The sequence below is a fragment of the Amblyomma maculatum genome, chromosome 3, assembly GCF_055883805.1.
Source record: "Amblyomma maculatum isolate TAMU_Amacu chromosome 3, ASM5588380v1, whole genome shotgun sequence".
Taxonomy (NCBI): Eukaryota; Metazoa; Arthropoda; class Arachnida; order Ixodida; family Ixodidae; genus Amblyomma; species Amblyomma maculatum.
The window spans coordinates 160,805,790-160,833,341 of record NC_139346.1 but is presented as its reverse complement, the minus strand read 5'-3'; the positions used below and the strand labels follow the sequence as shown (position 1 = coordinate 160,833,341).

At 45.8% G+C, this 27,552-nt stretch overlaps 1 protein-coding gene across 2 annotated transcripts in view; it reads left to right on the top strand.

Annotated features, from left to right (window-relative positions):
* LOC146196654 (uncharacterized) overlaps positions 1-26,661 on the top strand; it is a 61,602-nt gene extending 34,941 nt beyond the window's left edge. The window contains exons 2-3 of one of the 2 annotated variants that reach the window (XM_084598417.1): positions 17,080-17,255; positions 25,121-26,661. In XM_084598417.1, the coding sequence (XP_084454543.1) occupies positions 17,080-17,255; positions 25,121-25,319 (375 nt within the window). In that variant the 3' untranslated portion in view covers positions 25,320-26,661. The remainder of the gene's footprint in view (positions 1-17,079; positions 17,256-25,120) is intronic. The other variant, XR_014706134.1, reaches the window with a different exon arrangement.
* The last annotated feature ends 891 nt before the right edge of the window (positions 26,662-27,552 follow it).

The window sequence follows — 27,552 nt, the reverse complement described above, 5'->3', positions numbered from 1 at the left end:
GATTTTGGAAAGGACGTGTGCCTTCACATTACTGTGGGACCCGAAAACGCCAAGAATCTGCTGAAAGTTGCTGGAAAATGGCTGGAAAAGTACTAGCAGACCATGGTCGCAGGTCTCCATGCACTGGTCCAGGGAGGTGTAGGCACCCAGGTCCACGAAGCCTTCAATAAGCCCACTGCTTGTTACTTTCAGCCACCCTGACAAATTCATCTCATCAATTGAGATGCCTCCATGCCTCTCAATTTCGTTCATGTCTTTGGTCTTTTCTGCGTTGCCACAAAAACATTCTCGTTTGACTGAAAGAGCTCTTATAGCCCTTCATATACCTGTGCAAACAGCTCTTGCTGGGAAGCACCATTACATTGTGCCTGCGAATGTGTTCGTACAACTTGGGGCTTTTTATCCTTATTAGGACACATTCTAACACTCACTCCTGACTGTGCTTCATTCCTTGCGCTCCTTTTTTTTTTGGAAGCATGGAACCATGCTTGCACTTGCTGTCGCTGCTTTTCAGGTAGTCCATTGGGGCTTTGCTCAAGCTTCTCTCCGGATATAGTGGCATTGTCTTTCTTCATCTTTGGGTTTGTGGTTCGAAGCTTACCAACCTTTGCCTTTTCGCGACGGAGCTGCAGGTTATATTTGATGAGTGTTTTTGACACTCTTGCTGCAGAAACTACTGTCTTCTTCCTCTTATAACAGGCTTGGTTCACCAACAGCTTCCTAAAGTACCTACACTGTACATATGGCCTCTCGTCTTGTGATACCCCAGACAATGTTTGCTGTGCAGCTTGTTCCCGTGCAGCCTGTAATTAGCTTGGCCGTGGCTACGACGCTGTTCACTTGTGCCAATTTCTACTCAAGCCCAGGGCACATACACATTTGGCCAACAGAGCGGACAGCCTTGGTATCAAGCACATAGACTTTCTTCAGAGTTGCGCGTTGCACGAACACAGAGCAGTGATGATGCATATCCTGCGCCGAGCACAACACAAGCTTCCTAAAGCAAATGCTGTCACCTGCAAGCGCACAAACACTAAATGCGAGTGTTTTTGGTGCTTGTGCAAATAAGTTTGTGGACCAGCATGGACTTGGAATCCTTTTATCTTTCAAGTAGTCTAACTTTTCCACGGTGCACGCATCACAAAGCACTGTTGGGCTGTCTGTGCCCACTTTTTCGTCGGTACTGTCAGCCCCGAAAACAGCAGATGCACAGGACATACCGTCGTTTCCTTTCATTCGTTTGCTGAGCACTTCTCCTCTTGACGTCCTCGACTTCCTCTTTTGAGGCAACCTTTTCAACAGATACGTGGGTGTGTTTGGAAAAAGTGCCGGTACTGCATCCTCAGTGAGGTATGGTCGGCCATGGGGAATCTTTAAGACCTCACTATTTACAGCGTGGGTGTAGTCATGCTCGATGAATCTTTGCTCAAAGTGCCACTCACATAGCACTGATGTCTTCTCCATGGGTTTGTCTGCTTAAGGGGTCGCCCGCTGCCACACTTTGAGCCTTTGGTTATCACTTGGCGCAGCAAAGGTAGATACTTTCATGCCTTTCTTCCTGGTGGAGACGTACCCTGAAGTGCAGCTGGGAGTGATCAGTGTGTTTAACGCTTAAGGCGTTTTTCCATTGCCTCGTTTGCACTCATGGCATGTTAAGGTTACACTGCACAAACGAAAGCACAAATGAAATCATAATAGATAGCGCACAAACGCTCAGACCAGCCTCAAAGAACGGCGTAAATAGCCAGTCAACCGCAGAAAAGCGATTCGGCTGGCACAGAACGGTGGGGAGGAGAGATCTAAGTTGCAGCATGCACGCCATCTGTCGCTAGCATGAATGACTGCGACAGCCTTTCGCATGCGCGGGCCGGTGTGATGTGCTCACTTCCCCATCTAGCCACCATACGCATGGTGGGCAAGAAGCTGCACACAGAGTGTATCACCAAGTTAGAATGCTTGCTTTTTGTGGTCTATAGCAAAAAAAAAAAAAAAAAAGCAGACAGCTAAAGGAAAGAACAGAAATGGCAAATTTTGGGCTTAGGCAACAGCTGATTGGCTGGTAAACTGAACTAAAAGTTTACTTTTTTACTAAAATTGGAGCACGTAACATTCAAACACTGTTCTGGCACCGCTGAGAGCCTGGCTAACCAAAGTACTTGACAAGGGAATAAGGAGCTTAGATAAAGATGCACGCCCAGCAACCAACCAAGCAAAGAATTTCACGAGCGCAGACAAGGGTGCTGGACAGCTGCTAGCTAATAAAACAAAATGCAGCTTGAACCAATTGCCACATTGAAAAGGACAGCCCAAAGTATGCACCAGCTAGGCCACTTTGATATATTAGTTTAGGCCCTAAACCTGATTAACATTCTTAAATCTTTGAACTCATTTTTCTCAGTTTGAACTATTTGCAAGAGCACTTTCATCAGGAAAGCTACCATATCTAAACTCGTCCACAAAAGGCTGCTTTCAAGGTGGTTTCTGAAGTAAAATTTTACTGGGAAGAAGATGAGGTATATTTTTTACTCCTAATTATTTCATAAGAAAAAAAAATTAAGTATGCGACGTGCAGTGACAACAGAAAAAAAATTGAGTTCATTTTTAAAGTGCTCAGATTTTTACAAGAATGTTATAAAGAACCTGCAATTTGTCTTGTCCTGTACAATGAAGTACCTAGAAGCTATCTAAGCGTGAACGATTAGTCATCCTCATGATTTTTTAAATGATAGTTTTCCTAAGCTGACACACTTAATTACTCATTATGACAGATACTTCTTTTCTATTTGCGCTAGGGTGATGAAAGTTAGAGTATGTTCTGATAAGAGGAAGATAAGCCATCCCTGAAAATTTTATCGAAAGTGGTCCAACAGTTCAGACGTTGACCCTTTAGCCCCGCATCGCCCTTCAGGAAAAAGGGAATACTTGTGAGGCAATAAAAACGTGTAACTGATGCTGTCAAGGCAGCCGAATGCTCAGTACAACCAATCTGTGGCACATCACCAATTGACTGCAAAGTCTCTGCCACAGCTTCTGCATGCAAGCGCGTCAGACTGAATGCATGAGTATTGTCAAGAGCTTTGACCATGCTTGTAAAATAATTCCGATGTATATAAAAAGCCCCCAAATTCCCACTCCATGGATGTCTCCAGCAGGCATCCAAGGAAGGCATATTGCCCTCGCAAAGGAAAGCACTGCGATAAACACTTCGAAACAAGTGACAAAATCAACGAAACGAAATGCAGCCGCGGAGCGACTGACAACTACTGCAGCACGACCGAGGCCCAACTCATGGGCCAACGCGGCTGAAGCTTATGGCGCCGCTAGCAGCAGCGTCACATTCCCTCTTGCGGCATCGGTGCGCAAGGGGGTCACGCGCGACCAAAAGAAAGTGCCGCGGTCTTCACCTCCCCATTCTAGCCACCCTTACTTGGTGAAGCAGGAAACAATGCAAAGGTGAACATTGCATGTTGAACACATGATTCTTGACCTCTTCTCATTCTCTGCTGTCAAACAGTGCCTGCAGCGCTGATATGAAGTAGCTGCTTGGAGAAAATGCAGTGTGGCTTCGAAGCAGGTTCATCTGGCACACTAAGGTTCTCCTCTGGCTTCTTGAAGGAGGTTCACCATGGAGTGATGGCAGCTGACTTGCTTGCTGAATTGCTGCCCTCCTCCCAACTGAGTAAAAATATCAATCTCTGGCAGAGGGTAATGTTCCATTTCACAAACTTTGTTGAGCGTAATTTTGAACTCCCCACAGTCCGCTTATAACGATACTGAATTATCCGAAGAAAAAAAATGATTATAACCGATCATGTTTATATCTGGACTGTCGTAAAAAAAGGCTGCCTAACTTACCTGTGTAGGTCAAGAATAAGAATTTCCACTTGCGCTGAAAAAGATACTGTAGAGAATATACGCTTTTGAAACAATGTGTTTGCTCATCACGCGTTTGAAAAGAGAAGTGCCTCAAGCATTAGGTGCACTGAAATAGTTGAAATAGGTGCCTGGGTGGCAGCTGCATTTTAACCACTACGGTGTGCATTGTGTCTGGCTGCTGTGGGTTTGCTGGTGGCAATCCCTTCACTTGCATGAAGCCGATGAGCCATTTGATCTTGGACGGCGCACTTTGCGTGGTCATCGGTGTCGAAGGTGGGCTAGCGTCAGCTTTGCCGTCACTGTCGCTGTTGTTCTCATCACCGGACAATGGCGCACTCTGGCGTGATGACACATTCTTGGCGATCACCTCGTAGCTGACATCCTTAATACTGCAGCACTGTCTACACTTATAAACTCCTCCACAGACACATTTTTTCGTCCTTTACAGCTTGCTTTCAGAGTTCGGTGATGTCTTCAGCTTTTGCGGTGTCAGTTTTCATATCGGGTGCAGCTCCATCCTGGTACACAAAGCCCACCTTCTGAAAACAGTTCTTCATGGTAGAGGCCTTGACTTTATACCATGCTCCGCAAACGAAGCGCACGGCCTTCACTAGACTGACCTTCAAGTCGAGGACCTGTCCAAATGTGCCAGCACGATCATTAGCTAAATCAGCCACTCAAGTATGCGCCGGCGATATAAAGCCTTGAAATTGGTGAACATGCCAGCATCTAACGTCTGCAGGCCTCCTGTAGTGTTAGGCGGCAGAACGTCACCTCAGCTGATGTTAGCTTTGGGCTAACAGTGTGAGCGCTGCAGTTGTCTAGCAACAGAATCACTTTCCATCCTTACCTCTCGATCATTTCGTCACTCGCACAGCCATTCCGCGAAAAGGTCTAGTCATCCAGGCCTTTTTATTGCTGTGGTAGTGGGGTGGATTTGTTCGTTTCTGAACCACACCACCTTTTTAGACAGCCCTATAACGAAGGGTTTAAGGTGATGACTGCCGTCCATGTTAGCGTACAGCAGCACGGTGGCGATCACTTTGGAGTGCTTCCTGCCGGGGCATGGATCGCCCGTAAGTGCGTGTCTTGGACGGCAGCAATTGAAAAAAAAAAAATTCTGTTTCATCACAGTTGTAGATGTCTTTTTCACATTCTGCTCCAACAAGGAAGATGTGTTCGTTCGCAGCCACTCTTCCTTCGTGTTCGCATCTAACAACGCTGCTTCTCTCACCTCATATTTGTAAACAGTGCCATGCCACTCTTTGAAGCACTGAATCCAGCCTCCACAAGGCTCAAAAATTATCTTTTCGCAAATGGTAAGCGAACTTCTTTACCTTAGCGGCCAGTATTGGTCCATTGATGGCACATTTTGTGCACGGGTCGTGAGGAACCATTAGTACAGGGCCTCTTCAATGTTGGCAAACAGAGACTTCCTCACATGTTTTTCGTCTGGCATGACAGCTGTCTCTAACTTTCATGATTGCAGCACTCCCATTTTCAAAATGGTCAACGTCGCCAATTGCGCGAGGCCATGCTTCTTAACGAAGGCACTCACTTTGAAGCCACGACAAAAATCTTCCAAAATTTGCTGCTTAGTCTCCAGCGACACAGCCTTGCGCTTGGTCGGTGCCATCTTGAAGCTGGGAGAATATTCAGGAACTGGTCCGTCTGACTGCCTCTTCTCATGCTGTTTCCTCGTTTGTTCTCCATCTCTTACAGGTGCATGGGCTAGGGCAGCCTTTTTCTTTTTTTTCTTTCTCTTCCTTCCTCCGTACCACAAGTGACATGGCCAACGCAGGGGTACGTGACTTGAGCTACTCAAAGCAACTGGCGCCATCTTACTGTGCCAGCAGCAGTTCTCAATGCTCTCGCTCTTCGTTGCTTTCATGATCGGAGTATGTGGGAAAAATGACAGCAAGTGCAAACTCGCGTATGTGAAGTTTTCACCCCATCTGAGCATCGTTCAAGGGAACTTAGTGCCGCGAACGTAATGCTCAGTATGGAAAACGCTGCTGACAAGGCAAAATTATGATCTTTGTATCCGTTATGTGATCACGAAAATATTGTTATATATGTTTTTTCTTCCATAGTCTCAATGAAAAAGTTGACACTCATAAGTCAACCTATCGCTATAACCAGTGTATCATTATATGTGCTATCACTATAAGTGGACTGCACTCTATAGGAGTGAGCCACTTTTCATGAGTTACAGGGGACATTAGAAGCCTGTTAAATTCCTCTGACACTTTATCACAGAGTGCAAAACCTCGGTTGTGTTCCTGGTTTGACGTGCAGGCGCACTGCTAGTTTGGACCTTTCTTGCTTCCCGTGGTTTCCGTGAATAGGTCTGCATAGTCCTTTGCGGCGGCCAAAGGAGCCACGGAAGCAGAGCTCTGTTCTTGCGGTGAAAGAAGAACATGGAGCACAGCTGCCGTTTCCATTACTAGTTTCTGCATCAAGTCCTGACCATATAGCAAAGGGCCTTTGCAATCCAAAAAAATTAGATTGCAATCGACAGTTGCCGTCTTATAGTCCACTCACGTCGGCAATACGCCTCGCAGGCTGTCAGCAAAAGCGGCAAATTACGACTTCTTGTACAGAGGAGGCAGCACTGCAGCCAGGCAACTCGTGAGCTGAGCCGATTCCAACGTCTCCAAGGTGTTTGGCTTGTTTCTGTTAACACTGCACTTTCAGCAGAACTGGCAGCTCGCCTTCGATGTGCTGAAGATGAGCGCAGTCAGAGGTGCATCAAGCTTGAGAGGACACTGAAATCGATAGAAACTAAAGACACCTTTAATCAAAGACAATATGCTGATGAGAGGTGAAAATGCAGCATTTACACTGAATCAAGGTGCGTGTATTGAGGCGTAAAGACGAAGTGCAGAAGCCCAAGGCAGCTATTCTGCTCAAAAAGCTTGAATTCCGTGGAGCTGCTGGTATTGCTGATGCTAGCCGCATGCCACAAAGTTGCTTTTATGTAGTCACCTTCATTTTCATTTTAATTTATGCTAAAGGGTCAATGCTGTCTCATATGCTAACAACACTTCGGTTTTAGTTATTCAGTTAGCTTTGTTGGCCTCTGCACAGTGTATATATCGCTGCCATCATCACTTTTGGCTGACACTAATAAAGCATTGTTGGATGAGGTACTTGCGATGCTAGGAGCGTCATACTCGGGCATTTCTGCAGCTGCATCTTCACACTCTGGGTCATCACCATTAGGGATGATGACCCTCAAAGTGCGGATAATGTTGTGTAGTGTGGTCATGCAGTTATTGCAGCTGATCGCTCTGTCAGTGCTTTGTGTGTTATCCTCAGGCATGCGAATCACCTTTTTCATATCCCAAAAGCTTGTTCAAGTGAGTTCCTCGTTTTAATGACTTCTGTTATACAGAAGCCCATAAACTTAACAGAAAAGCATAAACTCGTGCTTGTTTTATACCCCAGTCACACGGTGATTTTCAAAGGCGATTGAGTCGATAGCCTTTGAGATTTTCAATCCCGATCGAACTCGATGGAGTTGTGCCACTGCTACACGGCAAAACTCGAAGGCTGTTGAAATAGTTCTGGTGTTTGGCGCCAAACTTTTGTGGCGCCGCTATCATTGCTTTCGGTTTTGCTTGAAGAACTAAAATTTCTCTATAAATGCAAAATAAAATAAACTGTTGCCTTTTTTAGTAATTGCAGGTGTTTAGCTGTTATTCTAGGACAACGTTGTTTCTTTTTTTAACGCGTTAACGTTCATACGGCTGTGCTTTTCATTATGTTTGCTTTTCTCGGCGACACAGGTTACAGTGATAGCACATAAATTATGCGCCTTAAAAAAGAGCTATGCTATTTTAAAATTATTAAGAACATTAATATTTCACCACGCAAATTAAAGATATAAAATAATAACGCTTGTTCATGTTTTTGTATCGTAAACGCGCTGTGCACGTGTGTGCGTCACGCTTCTCGGGTTAATGCTAGCAACCTTGCGGACGTTCGAGGGCCTTCGAGATCTCGATAGAGTTCTGAGCTGCTCCGCTGACTCGATAGACTATCGACTCAATGGTCATTGAAAACGCCCGTGTGGCAGCTTTCGAAGGCCTTGGAGGCCTTGGAGTCAATAGGCAGTCGGTTCGAGGGCCTTCGAAATGCCCGTGTGACAGCGGTATTACATAGCTTAAGCAAAATTCTTTCTTCCTTACCTTTTCTCAGCAGCTTCCCAAGCATTCCTCAAACGTGTCATTAAGAATGGCGAGCGTGCATATCCTTGATCGCCAAGGAGAATACCAGTTGTCACCTGCTCGTACATGACCATTACCCTGCTATTAGAGAAAACTCAACTGTCATGAACAGAACCCGCGCAACTGTCAGTTTGAGCGTCTTAATGGAGCGCAGATGCTATCTGAATACCAGTTGTCACCTGCTCGTACATGACCATTACCCTGCTATTAGAGAAAACTCAACTGTCGTGAACAGAACCCGCGCAACTGTCAGTTTGAGCGTCTTAATGGAGCGCAGACGCTATCTGAGTCGCATCGACAAGCGGTGTGGTCCGTGTAAATGCCCAGAAGAAAAGAATGCTCGTCGTTTTATTGCAGCCAAATATATAGGGTGTGCCAGCAAACTTGGGCCAAGATTTAAAAAAAAATATGGTTAGCCAAACCAATTCATAGCTGTACAGAGTCGCCTGTGCTAATCTCTTTTTTCTTTCACTAAAGTTAAAGGCTTCATTCAGTACTCCATCCAAGAGCAGTTCTAGGGCGTTGTCAGATATCTGCCGAAAAGACATGTCTAATTGCACTAGCATACATCGGTTTGCAGATCTCTATGTATGCCATTGGAGACAAGTTGGATGTCGCCGAATTGTCAGTGCATGCTTGCCTGACTTGAGTATTCTACTTTCTGCTCGTGATTAGTGGAAAAGTTATATGCTGTTCCAGTAACGCAGAAATGACCCGTATGAAGGCCGATTTTCTTGCAAAGAGTGGTGGCAAGGGCCTAAGGAATGCTATCGGATGCATAAACAGGTCGCACATAGAGGCACTGGCTCTAAGTGAATCGACACAATCCGACTTCAACAGAAAGAAGTGGCTGTCAATCACTCGCCAAGCGGTATGCAATGACAGGAACAAGTTTCTAAACGTGTTCATCGGATTTCCTGGATTGGTGCACGGCGCCCGCGTCTTAGAGAGCCCATTCTTCATACGTAGAGCTCTGGATTGCGGGGATAATTACATACTCGGGGACAGTGCATACCCCTTGGTGCCATGGCTCATGACCCCGTTCAGGGATAACGAAAGCACTTTTCCTATTTGGAAAAAGAACTTAGAGCGGTGATTGAAAACACTTTTGGGCTGCTCAAACAGCGCTTCAGGCGGCTATACCTTGTTGATGCAAAGAGTGTTCCACAGTGCTGCTACATAGTTATGGGTACACGCGTGCTGCACAACCTGTGTAATGATGAACAGGGCTTTCTGCAGAACTTAGCATCTTTGCCACAAGAGGAAGATGTGGGCAACGATGACTGTGAAGGTGATTTCAACAACAGTGCCCCAGGTTACAGCCAACGCCTGAAAGAATTCACCGCCAAGGAGCAGTGTTAGAAGCATATCTTGATATCATGGCCCTGTGAACGCTCCACACAGAAGCTGTCGTTTCACAGAAAATAAATGCAGCATACTGTGCTCATAAAATAGTTTTATTTATTTTGCTGTTCTTGAAGTACGTTAATCAGGTGGTCAAACCACTCCATGCAATTATTGTATCTCTTCTCCCTCACTTTGAATTCTTCCTTCCTTGCTTCATGTTGGGCCTTCTTTTGCTCCAGTTGTTGAAGTGCATCCAAGAGGCGTGCGAGTTGAGACTTGCTGCGCCGCTTTCGTTTTGGTGTGCCACCACTCTCTACTGGCACTGGAATATTTTCGTTTTAAAGAGGTGCTCCTGCAGCGCTAGTCCTATAAAGCATACACACAAAGGTGCCACATCAGTTAATGTTTTGTACAAAATGTGTAATTTTCACTTACTCTGCTCTTTCACCAGATAGCATTGCTCTGCCGAGTTCGAGCAGTAACTTCAGGTTGACGCTGTGCTCCTTTTCGAGGACTGCAACCAGCTCTGTGCATGATCAGTACCACTGCACAGCTCCAGAAACAACAGCAACTTACCCTTCATGCTCGCAGGTTGCCCGATGGCACCTGGAAGAGCCGTTGTCTTTCTTGGTCTTTTCACAAACCCGATCGAGAGATTTCCACTTGTTCTCGACCTGAACTGTAGTCATTGAGCATTTGAACTCGGTATTCAGCAGTTCTGTGAGCTTTTGCCAGACCAGCGTTCTTGTGCTAAACAAAATACACAATAATAACATTACTTGGTGTAATGCAATAACTTGTTTTTCAGAAGAGCACTTTAAATGCCTTGCATGCAGCCGTTGCAATTTTTTTTTGTTTAGTGCAGCACACGGTAATACGAACAGGTATTATTTACTAAAGCATGCATTCACACCTTAGCTGCCATGCATGTGAAGCAAACTGCTGTATGGGCTTAAATTTGATGTAATATTCAGTATAAGTGCACACTGTGAGGGATTCTTTGAAACATTACTGGAACTATAAACCACGGAGCCTATATATATATATATATATATATATATATATATATATATATATATATATATATTGTAACACTCTTGTCTCTGTGTAATTATCCTTTGAGCCCAAGAAATGGTCCACACGAAACAGGCGGCACTTCCACTCCCACTCTCCTCTTCTTCGTCCAACTACCTACGAGTTCCTCATCTTCATTTACCGTATGGACTATAACATTTGCCTCCCTTTCGCAAACGAAGCCTCCGGTCGAGTCAGGTGTTATCACGAGAGTGGCATTTCTTCAAACGGACGACATGTGTAACTTCAGTTTTTGCCGAACATCGTCCACTAGCTGTAAGGCGTGCAATCCGGTAAAGTTCGCCGAGTCGTTCTAAGATCACGTATGGTCCAGTGTAGCGTGCCAGCATTTTCTGGTGTAAGCCACGCTTTCTCATTGATTTCCAAAGCCAGACTCGGTCAACGAGGAAGTAGATGATCTGGTGATGATGGTCGTCATAGCGAGCTTTTGATCGCTCTTGTGTTGCCATAGTCCTCAGTTGGGCTATTCACCGCGCTTCTTCAGCCAGGCAAAGGGTTTCGGCTAAGCATGGGTCGTTTTCAGCAGAAAATGGGAGGGTGGTGTTGAGAGTGTGTCCAGGGGAGCGGGCGTACAGAAGGAAGAATGGACTGTATCCTGTGGTCTTATGCCTGGCAGTGTTGAAGGCATATATGACGAACGGAAGAACACAGTCCCAGTTTTTATGGTCCGATGCGATGTACATTGAAAGCATATTCGTGAGAGTTCTGTTCGTATGTTCAGTTAAACCATTTGTCTGAGTTTACACTGGTGTTTACATAACGTAAAATATGTCGTGATATGACGCATAACACTTTGGAGACAAAGATCACGTATTGGAGTGCTCTCGTTTTGCCCACCAAACCTTTTATTTCAGAGTATTTCGAAATGAAAAATTTTGTCTTCGAGGCACCCCAAAGCTCTGCTGCTTCGTGTACAAAAGCGGGTGCCTCTTCCAGATCAGGGATGGAATGGAATACAGGCCTGCATCGCTTCGATCATCAGCGTTGCCAGGAGCTGAAGGCGGTGATGATACCGGAGGGGGTACGGCTTGCTTGGAGGTATCGGACCGCACTGACACAACTTGGAGGTTTGGCATTCTGTGCGACCTTGCAGATCTAGGTATACGGGGCAGCATGTTGAACTACCTAAAGGATTTCCTTTCAAATCATTCATGCAATGCACGCTTGGGCTCAACTTTCTCAAGGACCTTCACTCAAGAAAACGGAGTACCACAAGGGTATATTTTAAGCACTACTCTGTTCGCTGTAAAAATGAATTCAATATGCAGAATAATCCCAAAACACATCACGTGTTCACTTTATGTTGATGATCTCCAGATTGCGTGCATATCCTCTAACATATCAACTTGCGAGCGGCAAATACAGTTGACAATAAATAGATTAGCCGCATGGGCAGACAAAAATGGATTCCAGTTTTACCCACAGAAATCAATGGCTGTTCTGTTCTCACTCAAACGAGGCTTGCATACCGACCCTTACCTACACCTAATAGAATCTGTATTACCTATCAAAAGCGAGCACAAATTCCTGGGCATTATTTTTGATAAAAAGCGAACATTTCTACCGCATATAAATGCCATAAAAAAAGCATCGCAGTAGTTTCTCTTAGACGAGGGCTACACACTGACCCCACTATGTGCCTAAATGAAATCTTACTACCAGTAAAACACGAACACAAATTTTTAGGTATAACCTTTGACTGAAAGCCCTTTTTCCTTTCTCATATAAACACCCTCAAAGAGAAAGCTTCCAAATCCGTCAATATAATCAATTCTGCAGAATCTTTAATGGCCCACCACCACCACTCAATCCTCTCACGCAAACACTGGGGCTCTGACCGGACCTGCCTTTTACACATCTACCGCTTTGTCGTTCACTCTTGCCTAGATTATGGCTGCATAGTATACAGATCAGCAAGACCTTATCTAAAGCAAATGGACCCTGTACATAATTCAGGTTTGTCTCTTTCAACTGATGCTTATAGGACATCACCTATAAGCAGTGTTTATGTAGACACAAACGAATCATTCCTAGAATATAGTAGGACCATGCTTACATTTTCATATATCCTGAAAATACACTCCCTAACAAAACATATATGCTACCTTGTTGTCACTAAGTGTACCTTCAGAGTATTGTTCAACAATGGGCCCCAGTCAATCAAATCGTTGTTACTTGGTTTTGAAGATAGAGACCTTTAGTACAGTGTGTGGACGCTTACGTACCATAAACGCCAGCAATTTGCGGGATGTCACTCCTTGCCTCGCATTGACACTTTTAGTTGACCATACGAAAATGCAAACATAAACTGCAGTGGGGATATCTTGAGTCGAAATAAGAAAACGCATTAAGGCTTTCTTTTTTTTTTTTTTTACTCCAAAGCCAAATCCAGCCAAGTCGCTCAGATACGGTAGCCAGTACCTTTTCTGCATCTCCCGTTGTAGTCAACCAACTCACTAGCCCCCATCCAACTTTTCTGTTCATTCATTTATTTACACAGTATCCCAACTGAGTACTCAAGCAAGAGCAACATATAGAAAACATATATCAGTAATATAAAAGCAAGCATAAAAATATAACTATACAAAATATGGTCAAATATTTATTAGAACTGCAAAATGATAATGTACACTGGACTTGCACAATACAAGGACAAGATGAAGTCAACATGCGTGAAATATGCAGAGTGGTTGCTGTAGCTATCAAACGATTTGCAACATAAAAAACACTGCCTGAATATTACTATAGGGCTGGAGAGAGCAGGTGGGTTATTCCAACTGGCAATGGTATTTGAAGGAAAAATGCAATTTGTAATTAGTTCTCTGTGTTGTATGAGCGTTATTATTGTCACAAGATGAAATAAGTGAAGTAATTCTGATACTGTAACTTGTTTACTGGCAATGCATGCAGTGCATTGTGGGCCATAGGCTTTTATCATCAGCTGCTGTTCTTTAACTTGTGCTTTTAGCCATGCAGGTTGGTACTGCAGTGAGTTTTAAAGGGCATTATGCAATATTGGAACGTGCAATAGCTGAAGTAATTTATAATCATTATAGCACTGTACTGCATGCTTGTACTAGCTGTTTCATGGCAGGGACTTACAGTGAAAAAATTCATAATAAGGGGTCTGTGCTGATCATCTCGACACACCTCATTTCCTGCCTCAAGTGCAAAGCTTATTAAAGCAGTTGTCGCCATTGGTTTGCACGTGCTTTTACTGGAGATGTACCAAAGTTATATGTGAATTCTCACTTCTTTTTTGTAATATTTATTCTAGACTATTGGTGCATTGACTTGTTTATAACATATTTAATCAAGATAAGCTGGTCATTTATGTATTTTTGATCCTGTAATGTGCTGTGAAAGGTAATTTGCACCTTCTCTCACATGTGATCTGCTCAGTGCAGGCATAAGTCACTCCCACATTCTAATTCCTGTTGTGCTATTTTTATGCGAGGCAGAAAGAGTTGTTCTTCATTACTTTTTGAGTAATTTCTATACTCAATGCAGCAGGCAGTTTACATGGTTGGGACATGTGACTTTTTTTGCACAGTGCAATTTACAAGTTTTTAACATGATTTTTTCACAGTACTTTATTTTGTTCTGGGATATTAAAATAGTACAAATGCCAGTGGGCAGATTGTTTTCATATTTAAGCAACTATTCATGGTATTTTCAGCTTCTCTTAGCTCAAATGAGACCTTCCGTATTGGCCCATTTCCATGGAGGCAGGATGCAGCAGTGACACCAGATTGCAATTCCAGTGGATGTGAAATGAGCATACCATATTTTCTCGTCTATAAGACACATGCCTATTATTTAGAGGCTTTCAACGAAAAAGTTGGTATATAGACATGTCCTTGTATAAACTGCATCTCAGTTTGCCCTGTTAGGACAATAGGACCTTACTACACATACTTGTGTGACCATTAAAAATTTTTCTGTGACTGTGAGGACATTCCTTATGTAGCAAAAATGGTTTAAAAATTGAGGCATAACTCTGCAAACAACTGCCACATAGGCAGAGCAGCAACACTAAGTCTTTAAATGCTTCATCTTTAATACATTATAAAAAAGTTTGCCGATTTCTGGTGGCAGCAGTGCTCAGACATTCCCTTCGCACTCGTAAACTCAATTGCTCCTCTGATCATCTTTGTGCTCAGTTGTCGGGCGCAGTACAAGCAAGGAGAGGAAAGCACATGCAGTAGTCATCAAACATTGTTGCAAATGAGAACTGGAAAACTCTTAGTTTGTCTTGGCAGTGCAGGAGAGCAACGAGCACAGATGTCACCATGTTTTGGCCGTTCATACTACGTTCATACCTATGAGATGACCGAAAGCCGTTACCGCCGCTGGTTTACCAGAGTTCGCCTAGGAGTGTTGCATAAAAAAAATGTACATAATGAGTGAAACGAAGAGGCGTCCATGTGCTATACGACGTCAGTGCACGTTAAGGATCCCCAGATGGGTGAAATTGCTCCGTAGCCCCCACTACGACTCCTCTTTCTCTCTTTCCACTTTCACTCTTACCTTCCTCCCTTCCCTTACCTTGCGATTCAGGAACAAGTGTGACAGACTGTGCATTTCCTTTCCTGTGAACCAATTATGATTATTATCATTATTATTGCATGGGACGCACCAACAAATTCTAGTGAGAAAAACTGCACCTTATACACCAGAAAATACAGTAACTGCATGAAAAGGCCCTTCAGCACTCATGGCAGCTGGCACCGCGCTGGCCTCTGTACTCCAGGCTGGCTCTATTTCCAAGGTACCTGGCCCTCATTAGAAAAAAAATTAAAACTCTTCCGCACATTAGCGGCAACTTGCGAGCTTTTGCGGGCCCTTGCTCCTTGCAGCTCAAATATAGCTGCACTGCCCTGCACCTCACTCCTCCATGCCCCCTCTGATACCTTGCCAAACATCTGTCGAGTCTGCATGGCCAACAGGACAGTAATTCGATCTTGCTTCAGGCTCTGTGGATAAGAAATTGTGCAATACACACGTTGCTTTCACAACCTTGTCCACATTTGTCAGCTTGAGGTGGATAGTTCAATCGTATATCTTCCACCGGGAAGCAAGAATGCCGAACGCATTCTCAGCACACCTCCTGCAAAACACAAAGCCAGATTTTTTTTTATAGCACCGCTTCAGCAAGACAAGCATACTCATTCTGCATTGCAGTAAAACTTTCTCTTTGCCAGAAACACCACTGTGAAAACTAGAATAGACTACTCACTTCTATCATTACAGAGAGAGACTGCAGTCAGTTGATGCAGATGTTGTGAATATGACAAAATGACACTTGCAGGTACATCTCTCTTTACGTTTGTGTTCTTTCTGCTGTCATTTAAGAGTAATCTCTGGCATAACAAGCTTGAGCAGCACCAAAGTAGTGACATTTTTACTGTGCAGTACATACCCTGTACGGTTCAGGCGGCACTTAAAAACTACTACTTCATTCTTTGTCCGGCTGCCTGGCAGTGGACACATAAAGTCGGGGCAGAGCTGAAATGCCTCATCCTCGACAAACACATGAGGCACAGTTGTGTCAGAGCTGCCCTTGGCAAGTTGAGCTTTCCCTTTTCTAGCCTCTTGCCAATCGGCGAGTCCTTCAATATCCCTCCGTCGCTCAGGCATCCAGGGGCACCAATGTCTACCAGCCGGAACTGGTATTTACTGTCCACAACGGCCATTAACACTATGGAGTAGGTTTTCTGTAAAAAGGCATATAGAACTGCCGTTAAGTGAGTGCAGCAGTGCACATGATAATACGGTCACAAAGATGCAAATTCCTTAAGTATTGTACTAAATTAAATACAGCCAACGCTGTCATACCTTGTAGTTGAAGTACAGGCTTCCAGAATTTTTGGGCTGCTTAATTTGTACGTTACCTGTCAACTGCACCTAAGCAGTTGGGAAACTGCCACTAATGCCACAATCCTGCTGGGATTTCTCTTCATTCATGCTCTGTTGGAGGCTGTAATAAGACATTCTGTATTGCTGCAATACATACTGAAGTGCATCATGAATGCTAATGTATTTATCATACAAGTCCTGTTGCATTGCTTTGCCTTCTATTGTTTGAACACTGCAATATGGTAGCTAGATAAGTAGCACTGCCATATAGTAGCAAAAAGTGCTTGGCATAAAATTATATCATATATTTGTCCTTGGTGAAATGATGCTGGAATAATATCAACTATATATAACATAACTGAAGCCTGTGAGGCATAGGCAAACAAGTAAAAATATTTATGGCACAGTGTAGTTTAATATGCGTGAGTCTAGTTAAAGAAATGCTCATTTGCTGAAAGGGCAGGTTTTGCTGCGATAGCACGTGGGGTCCTGTATTGTGAGTACAGGGGTTTGCACGGGCGCACAACCTAATATTTTTCTGTGCCCTATATTATAATGTATCAATTGCACTATATGTTTGTTTACCTTCATGTACAGTGGTGTGAGCACGTCCCATAGTACTTGGCAAGTCAGGTGTATCGCCTCTCTTGTGGTTTCTATGATAACCCAGAATGCCATGGCGACATCCGGTATCGTCATTCCGGACGAGAGAGCAGCTGCATTCAGCTGCTCCAGGTGGCCGTCCAAGTCTGTCAGCAACCTCTCGCGCTTTTGCCGAGGCCCGGGACTGGACGTCTGGATCCTGGCTGGCGAGAACAGCTTCCCAGTGTTCCAGCGAGGGAGATGGTACTAGATCTGCCGGAGGCGGATCCTCCGCGCAGTCTCAGATTATATGGTCTAAGGTGGCAGGCTCGCCGCACAGTTGGCAGTACGGACTTACTATATCGGGAAAGATCTTGGCATAAGTCCAAGGGTTCAGCTGCAGCCGCCGCCACATGGTAGCCTGGTCTCGGCTGAGCGAAGTGTACGGAGGAGGCAGGCTCGCCCTGAGCTCTGTAGTAAGTGGTAATGGCCCGGTAGGTATCCAGAGTCTCACTCCGTTGGGCACCCGCGTCAGAGATCCCCTCACCAGCTCGGCTGACAAAACCTCGAGCATATTGGTGAGCGGCCTCGTTCCCCGGGACGCCCGAGTGAGCCGGGACCTATACGAGATCCACTATGTTCCTATCTTTTGGCAACGCACTAAGAAATTGGAATGCAGTGGCAGAGATACGACCCCTGGCGAAGTTGCGAAGGGTCGTTTTAGAATCACTGAGAATAGTGCTGGTTCCGTTTTGAACAATTCCTAGGGCTATTGCTGCCTCTTCTGCCTCTTCTACTCGGCCCGTGACCACCGTAGCTGCTACCCTGCGGGGGATGCTGACCACGCTCACAGCGAAAACCTCCTTTCCTGTAATGTTGTATTTTGCCGCATCGACATACATGGCACTATCATCCCCTTGATACCTTTTGCCTAACGTCTTCGCCCTGGCCCTCCTCCGACGTTCGTGGCGATCCGCTTGCATGTTCTTGGGGAGTGGTTTGACCCGAATGCGTTCACGCATCTCTACCGGCAAGATCACCTGGCTTGAAGGGTCTTCACCCCTTATGCCTAAGCTTCTCAGGATACACAGCCCCGCCTCAGTTTGCCTGAGCCGTTGCTCTTGCAATGTTAATTATGCCTCAATGAGCTCTTCGAGGGCGTTGTGGACCCCTAGTGATAGAAGTCTTGCAGTGGACGTGTTTCTGGGGAGACCGAGAGCCACTTTGTATGCCTGCCTTATGAGGCGATTCAATTTTTCACTATCGGCCTTTTTGAGGTCCAGGTAGGGGGTTGCATACGTACACGAGCCGACCGAGGACAAAAGCCTGAACGAGCCGACATGCATCGCGCTCTCCCATACCTTGTCGCCTAGTCGCCACGCGCTTATTTAACCGTATGGTCTTTTGGATCGAGGTTGACAACCTTTCCAGCATTACCTTGTTGCACCTGTTAATTGTATAAACATCCCAAGCACCCGTATCGTTTCTACCTCCGGTATTTCGTTTCCCTGGATTTTTAGCTGTATCTTGTTCGACTTTGTTTTGCAAACCCTTCCGTTGTTACGGATCACCAACAGCTCCGACTTCTGTGGGGAGCATTCCAGTCCTGCCCAACGGGCGTGGGCATCTACGACGTCTGCCGCCTCTTGTAGGGCTTCCTCGATTTGCCCGTCTGATCCCTGACTCGTCCAAATCGTGACGTCATCAGCGTATAGGGTGTGTCTAATACCGTGTATAGCGTCAAGCTTTTTAGGGAGCGTGATCAGCGCAACATTGAATAGAAAAGGGGATAACACTGACCCCTGCAGCATGCCCCTGTTTCCCAGCGGTATGCGTTCTGACTTGAGTTCCCCTATGGTAAGCTCTGCAGTCCTGTTGGACAAAAAATCTCTTATATAGTCGTAGGTGTGTCGCCCTACGTTTAGTTCTGAGAGGTTGGACAGTATAGCCTCGTGGGAGATGTTATCAAACGCTTTCTTCAAATCCAACCCAGGATGACCCGCTGCCTTGACCGTTTCCTGAGTCTATGATTTCTCTAGAGAGTTGAAGCATCACGTCCTGCGTGGACAGATGCGGCCTAAGTCTGATCATTGTGTGCGGCATGAGGCGATGGGTTTCTACGTAGTTCTGCAAACGCGTGAAAAACACGTGCTCCATGAGCTTACCCAGGCACGACGTAGGGAAATAGGTCGAAGGTTTTCGATGTTGAGCTTTTTGCCGGGTTTCGGTATAAAAGTGACTCTTGCATGTTCCGGCGGAAGGATTCCCCCCTTCCAGCAGTTGTTCATATATTCTTTTAAAGCCTGGACCGAATCGTCATTCAGATTTCTAAGGATTTTGTTAGTTATTCCGTCCGGCCTCGCCGCCGAGGTCGTCCGGAGTTTCTCTATTGCAGCTATCACCTCCGAGGTGGCGATATCCGCGTCTAGTGCCTCATTCTCCGCCCCAATATATCAAGGGGGTGCCTTCCCATCTAATGTCGTGTTGAGGTATCTACCCTTCAAGTCCTCTAGTAGTTCTTCGCCCGTCCGATCGTACTGATGTACTACCTGGTTCAAGCGTGTCCGAGCCGCGGACTTTGTCTGTCGGGTCTAGAAGGTGCCGCAACAGAAGCCACGATTTCTTATTTCCCAGTTGCCCATTTAACCCGTCACATATCTGCCCCCACTGTTGCCTGTTGAGTTCATTGGCGTGATTTTCAATCTCCCTTTCCAATTTGGAAATGCGGAGTCTGAGCTTCCTATTGTGCTTGGTCGACTTCCACCTGGCCAAAAGAGACGCGTGCGCCTCCCACATGTGCATGAGCCATTTGTCTGCCGTGGGGTGTTCTTCGGTGGTGTCCACCTTTCAGTGGCCCGCTCAGCGTCTTACTTAAGATCGTTTATCCAGGCATCCAAATCGGAAATTGCACCGCCTGTCCGCGCTTCCCTCATTTTTCGGAATCTATCCCAGTCGGTTATTCTTGCCGGAGGCGTTTTGCATTTGTGCTGCGCCGTGTAAAAGGTAACTGAGATCACATAGTGGTCGCTGCCCAATGGTACTCCCGTATTCAGCCATTCAGCCCTCCAAACGTTCCTCGTCATTGTGAGGTCAGGGCTCGTGTCTTTACTAACGCTATTGCCTATACAGGTCGGTTGTTGTGTGTCATTCAAGATGGTTAGACCTAGGTCTTGAATGATTTCCCATAGTTTCGTTCCTTTCGGGTCGCCTTTGAGATATCCCCACGCTGGATGGCGCGTGTTAAAGTCTCCAACAACGACAAGCTGCGCCTTACCCACAAGCTTTGCCACTCGCCTGAGGAGGTCCAGGACGCCCGCGCTTTTGTCTTTAGAAGAACTGTATACATTAAGTATGTATAAGTTTTGTTCCCCCTTTTTCTTGGGTACCACTTCTACTAAGGTGTAATCTGTCTTAGCTTCATCTATCTCATGCTGGATCGTTGTGATATTCCTATGAACTTGGATTGCGGTGAGCAAATCACGCTTCTCCGCCACGCCTAACTGATGATGTGCCTTATAGTCTGTTAGTGAAACTAATCCCCTATTTTCCTGAAGTGCTATTATATCGGGCTTCGCCTCGACATTTTGGATGTGAAGGTGCAGGTGTCCCCTCTTCCTTCCGAACCCCCTGCAGTTCCAATGCCACACTGTGATTTTTTCACGTTTATTGATGCGTGCCATTTTGAATTCCTAATTTCTGACATATGAGCTGCGTGAGCTCATCGAATCTTCCGTCCATGTACACAATTAACTGCTCCATTTTGGTCTCTAGGGCGGTGATCCTAGCTTCCATTCGATTTTCGAGGGGGTGATCCTAGCATCCTGAGCATCCATGCGCTCCTTCAGCTGCGTTAAGAGGTCTGACCTAGCCTTCAAAGTGCACCTGCCCTCCACTGAGGGTACCTGCCTCCTCTTCGGCTCGTTCTGGTTAACATCCTCCTTGTTCTCGGGAGGGGCCTGCCTTTTGAGCTTGTTCGCCGTGTCTGTATCCATTGCGTTTTGGTTTTGCGTTTCACCAGCAGCAGCACCCGTGGCACTACTCTGCGTTCCGATCGAGTGGGCTGCGTTCGTTATTGGATCTGGTATAACTGCTGGCGTGCATGCCACCACTTTCTCTCTCGCTTTTTGCTTTGCCTTGCTGCGTTCCTTAATCTGGGACTGCAGATCTAGTATGGTATTAGACATCTCCCTCACCTGTTTACGAAGGGCTTCTATTTCCTGGTCCTGTTTCCACCCGACGGACTTGCGTCCAACGGATGGGCTTCTCCCCCGGCTGGAACTCCTCTTCCTTCAAGTCTTGCGGTTCCCTGACGAAGACCGTCCATGATCGTTAACCAGGGGAGGGAAGGAGGATGAACGGGCCTTGTACCCGTTCTGTTGTTGGTGATGGTTCCGGGATCTGGCCCTGCCTCGCTCTTCTGCTCGACCATTCTTGCTTTGCTTCCGGTGTCAGCGCTGATCATTTGCTTGCCGGTGTCGACGCTGCTGCCATACTTGCGCTTAATAAAGTGGTACTTGCAGTTTCTGCTACCATTACTGTGGCCCCCAGTGCATATGATGCACTTAGGGGTGCATGTAGGCTGGGCTCCTTCCGACAGCGGTGAATGCTCTGCGCCACAACGACGACACAGATTGCGGCGAGGAAGCGGGCACACATCTGTCCTATGCCTCGTCTTCCGACAGTTATAGCATGCCTCCACACGGTCGTGGAACAGAAAAAGTCGGTCACACACCAGGTAACGGATCCACTTGGGTAGCTCCGTTCCTGCTGTAGTGACGATCATGTGTCTTGATTTGCCCAGCCGGCGTCCGCCGACCACATTGAGGTTGGGGTTGCGTTTCCAGAGCTCGGCATAAATCTCCTCGTCCATTTCATAGCTGTAAGCATTAAAGACGATTCCTTGCCTTGAGTCGTCTGGTGGTGGAACGTACGCGTTCATCTCGTACGCTTTTTCTCTGACGCTGATGCTCTTAAGTGCTGCGTAGGTTCGGGCACGCGTCTCGTCCGGCGTGCTTACGGTGAAGGTGTTGTTCTCCGGGTGGATCCGCAGATGGTCATTTTCGGCCACCACAGGTCCCGGAATCTTCTGTGCAGTGCAAACCGCATGCAGTAGCTGAGCCACGCCAAAATCCGTGAGCTTGACTGGGCAGCGGAGACGGAACACAATCTTGTACTCCCCACCTGGCAGCCGTGGTATAGGGCTTTCCTCATCTTGGGTGGTGGTCGGGGCTTTGCTTTGCTGGCGTTGTTGGATGTCGCATTCTTTTCATTAGTTGGGTCAGCCCCTGTATTTAAGGCTGGCTGCGTCACTGGCAGAGAGGAACGTGGCGGCAATGGCGTCCCTCTTGAGGCTCCTGCGGCAACTTGATCAACAATCTTCGGCTTGCGTCCAAATTTCTTCTCCAGAGAAAGCATTTTTCAGCTCCTGTCGAGGAGTTCAGCTTCGGTTATGGTGGTTCCTTCGACTACATAGCCTGCTTCAGGGCCGGAGAGATCCATGTCGTGCCCGCGTCGGCGCGGTCGAGAAAGGGCCGAAATTGCCCAACGTTCGCTCGCCAAATCCGAAATTGGTATCTGCAGGTGCCGCTTGACTTCACGAATCTTTCAGTACCGGTTTTAGAACCGTGGCGCAAAAGGGAGCACCCAAAATGTTGTCCCGGACGAGAGGTACCTGGGAATATGAAGTCTATTCTCGCATGTGTTCACTTAAATTAGGGGAGAAATTGTTGTGCGCAAGCATCCACATACACTAGGAAACTTTCTCAACTCAAATGCCATCGCCGAACAGCAGTGCATATAAATGGCACCGAATGTGACAGATATGATCACGATCGATGGCACTCATGGCGGTGTCAACGCAAGTTCTTCCCCCGATGAAATTGGGTCACTGCACAGCCATGCTTTGTTAGCTGGTCGGCTACCATATTGTGCAGCATATCGAATGTATCTGGTGACATTCTATAATATTTGTGGAATAGCATAGGATCCCCATTCTTCATGACTTGCACCTGAAACGTTTCAAGCGGCAATGAATCTTGTTGCCTCATCTGCAGCAGATCCTGGCTTACCGCTGTGAAGTATTCACTCTCTTTTGAACGGCTTTTCCACACAGGCCGAACCCAATGCGTGCGCGTTCCGGCTTGCAATTGCTTCAGGACAATGTCCTGAACATCGCAATTTTCCGCCTGGGTTCCATGGCAGACGATGCTTGAATGTTGAAACCCGATAGCAGATGGAAAAAGCGCGCGCTTTCTGTGCCACGTGACTACATGTAGTGGGCTAAAAATATATTTCCATATGATTTTTTAGCGATTTTATTGTTTTATTTTTTGTACTAAGTCTTGAAAACTATGTTCTGCTGGTTTATTGACGCGAGATGATTGAACTGTGACCATTAATCGAGCAACACTGAAAACGAATCGCTCTGTAGCCATGTCTGTTGCCAAGTCTCGTCGCTTCGTGCGGTGTGCACCAGCGGCAACGACAGGCGTTGGCGGCGGCGGCGCACGAAGGATCGCCGAGGTTTGTCGCCTCATGCGGTTACCGCTTAATTGTCCTCCACTGGTGACGGTCCTTGAACGGATTTTGTGCGTTTACTAAGTAAGGCCAGGTCTGCAAATGTGAAACGCAGGTGTAGAATCGGGTTTTTTTGTGCTGTCACCACAGTTTATGCCATTTTGGAAGTAAGACGACGATATCAACATCGACGCACATGCTATAAACAGTGCGAATGGCTGACACCGCAGAGACAAGGCCCATCCCATGGTCGTATTACTTGGAACCAAACAGGGACAGAAACCCATTGCCAGTGACACTAATCGCTTAGAAGGACATCTTCAAATGGGATTGTAAATATTGGAACTACTGAGTAAAAAAAAAAAAATGAAATCGTCCTTATGTTGAGGAACTTTAGCTTCTAGATTTCTTTACAAGAACGCGGCATAGTTATTGTGCACTAATTATAGTGCATCTTATTTTTTAGCGGCCTTCTTGCTCTTGTAAACCCGGCGGAACCTTCCAGAACGCGATGGGCTTGCGTGCGGGAAGATGGCGGTTCAGCGGTGTCTTTGTTGTATCGTCACACGTAGGGAGCAAACGTATCGTCGCATATTCTTGCCATTTGGAAGCGGCACACAACATGAACGTAGTTTCTAATGTGTCAGAAGTAGGTGCACCTCGTTGTGTTGGCTGCAGTAAAGCTTATGTCATGCAAAGCTTCTCGAATTGCGTCAGCGCTTCTCCAGAGAGACGTTTCGTAGCAGCACTGCTCGAACGGCCTTTGGCTGCATCGCTTTGGAATTTTAACTCGGAAGATGAGCAAGCGAGCATCTAAATTCCTTTTTGGGCGCGCGTGGCATTCTGCACAACCTTCCTCCTGTTAGTTTTGCTGTTCATTTCGGTTACTGCGTCGCATTTACCAGCATTAACTGCATAAATTCACTCGAGGAGTTGTTACTGACGTGTAGGTGCGTGAATCATAGTTTTACGGGATTTACGTGACTGTAATAAAATATGTCAAAAGGAGTGTTAATAAATGATGCTGCCGAGACGGTGGTGACATCTCGCGCCTCTGCGAGCCCAGCAGCATGCTGTGAATTCCTCGTTGGCGTTCCTCAGTTCTCGTTTCTGTTTCGTTTTATAATACATTGATAGAATACACTTGCACCTCTCGGACTTTATAGCACTTTGTATATATAGTGTTCGAATAGAACTTTAAATTAAGTGCACGAGTTCTAAGTGTATTGTTAACATTGAACAGTAATAGAAGTGTTCATTAGTGTTTTTTAAATGACCACTTTTCTTTTATTGCGCTTACTCACGAGCTTAAAAAGGTGATTATAAGCGGCTTGAAAAATGCGTACTATGCATGTGATATACGGGTAGCGGCAAGGTTACATGAATGTATTTATGCTAAACGAGCATGAAAGAATAAACACGGAAGAGAAGACAGCACGACGCAAAAGCTTGTGTTATGTTAATTTCTCTTCCGTGTGTTCTTTCGCGCTCATTTGGCATGAATACCTACCAACTCGCACAACTTCTCACGTTATCAGTCTACTCTGTTTTCACCTCAGATGTTATGCAGTCTGGCACGCATTTCTTTCAACTGCTTCTAATGCATATTGCAGCTTCCTGTACTGGCTGCCATTTTGCCACCAGGAACATCCCCAGCCTCGAAACAAGTACCAGCTGCTTCAAGAGGGCATCCAGAAACTTCAGCAGTCTGCAAAACGACGTCGCCAGAGGACCTTGGCCGAGATAGTAAATGATATAAGCACATATATATCGTCGTCACTTGCTGCACTGGTTGAAGCTGAGCAGCATTGAACGCTGTGGTTGCCTTTGCAGCAACTGCAACAAAGAAAACCTGGAACTTCACTTTTATCCCAAAAGGGCTATAGATAATTTGGACAGTTTTTGATGTGAACATAATTCAGGAGACTGCAGCTCTGGTTGAAGGTGTGCTCCCTTGAAAATAAGTTTTTTCTTAATTATTTGAAATAGTAAGAAACGAAGAGCTTCTTTTTCGGCACCCGGGCGTGCATGCACTATAATTTTTGACGATGTGTACATTCAGAAAAAGTCCTGCAACACACTTTTCGATACGTTTGAAGGCCTTGTGGAATACTGTACCGTGCAGGGGTGGAATCATTGCGATAAGGCACTGGTGTTCATGGCTAGAGTCATTGGAACATAATAGGAACATGTTCTTGCTTATTTTTGAGTGTGAATGCCTTTTAAGGCTTTTATTAAGAGACTTGTGTCTAGAGACAATATCGGTCAAGCCCTTTCTTTGATTCATCCTTGATGAAAAAGAACATTCTTGGTATTGTGCAGCGGTGCTGTATATGATGAAATGTTTTCCTTCTCCCCATGAGTTAGGCTTCATTGGTTTACGAGACAGAGGAAGGCCAAATTTTGTTATGTTGCTGCTCATGCAAAGGCAGCACACAGGCACAAAGGCTAGGTATTTGGGTCTATATTCAGATGTCAGACATTTTTGCTGTTGTTAATGAAGGGTTGTTTTGTGGCATGTATACATTTCAGTTGCCTAATATTTGGGTTGATGGTAATCTTACTGCCTCGGCATGAGGTGTGCACGCTGACTGCTATTTGTAAACGGATCATTCCACCAAAGACAATACACTTTCATGTAATAGTGTATTTGTATAGAGTGCTGTCATTAATTGTTGTGGAGGCTTCTGCGCATTCGTTTCCATGCAGACACTCTTTCACTTGTATCCCCTGATTTTGGACACCTAGTTGTGCACAATGTAACTTGTAAATAACTACACATGCGAAAAAACGATGTGTTAATAGTTCACGCTTTGTTATGTGTATTTTTCATCTTTAAGCTGGACCGTACTGCTGATGCGACATACTACTTTGTGTTATTTTTGGCGCTGTATATTCCATTTTGTTTTAAGGCCATCTGTTTCATTTAGTGCACCATGTTGCTGCTTGATCACGTCTGAGAGCTGACATTAAACTGCTACTGCTTCTCCGACACTCCATTCTGCCTTAGTGTTTTTCGTGGTGTGCAAGCACTACGGCACATTTTCGACTCATCAAGCCAGTGCATGCCTGAAGAATGAATGTGGATGTAACTAACGGTGTAAAGCTTCATGCTTTTTCATCACTCAGGAAGGCAAGGACAACGACAACGGAGACTGAACGATGCTTGGACAAGTTGGCTGAGAATAGACCCTGTTCAACACCACGAGTTGTCTTAAATCGGCTGTCAGTGCATGTTCTTTTTTTTTTTCTTGTTGTTGTGAAAGCAACACTACGTCAACCAGCTCGACTGATCGCGTATACTCGTATTCCGTAACCGCTAATGGCAGGAGCTGCCAACTTGGGTCTTTCGTTTCACATGGGACGGTTATGTCAGAATCAGCCTGCCAGGACCCTGGTATTTACGTTACCCCTGTAGGCCACTAAGGTACGTTCATGCGGCGTGGTTAAAGCAGGGCTTTATATGTGGGCTGGTAGCTTACGCTATCGCGTCATACCCTGAAAGGCGGAGCTTAAGTGTCCCCCATATTTAGATGCAACAAATGCCTTTACCACCACCACCTAAAACGCCAGTTAAATTTGATGCATTCAACGGAACGCTAGTTGTGTTCGATGCAACGCTCAGTCACCCGCAGCCAAAGCTTTCGTCCCACACTCGGTTCAGCAGCGTTGAACCTGTGTAATTTTTTGTCGATCCTTGCTATGCTCCTTCTTAAACAGTCCACCGTGTCGCCATGGGAGATCGCCGATTATACGCCCTCTGCACAGCATGCCCTTGCTGTCCTTAATTTTATTGATTGCACTTTCATTATCCTTTCCGTTGTACTCGTGCCTACTGGCAGCTGTCGTATGTTTTTTTATTTTGAGGGATATCGGTAATTGTCGGTCCATTATTTAGGACCATCTGCCACATTTCAGCATAACCTAAATTAGATATTGGGCTGTACTGTCCAGAATATGCAAATAGGCGCACCGACTCTCTATAGCTCGCATTTGAATCTTGATATTCTGATCTTGATTCTTATCAGTCTTTGATGCATCGACG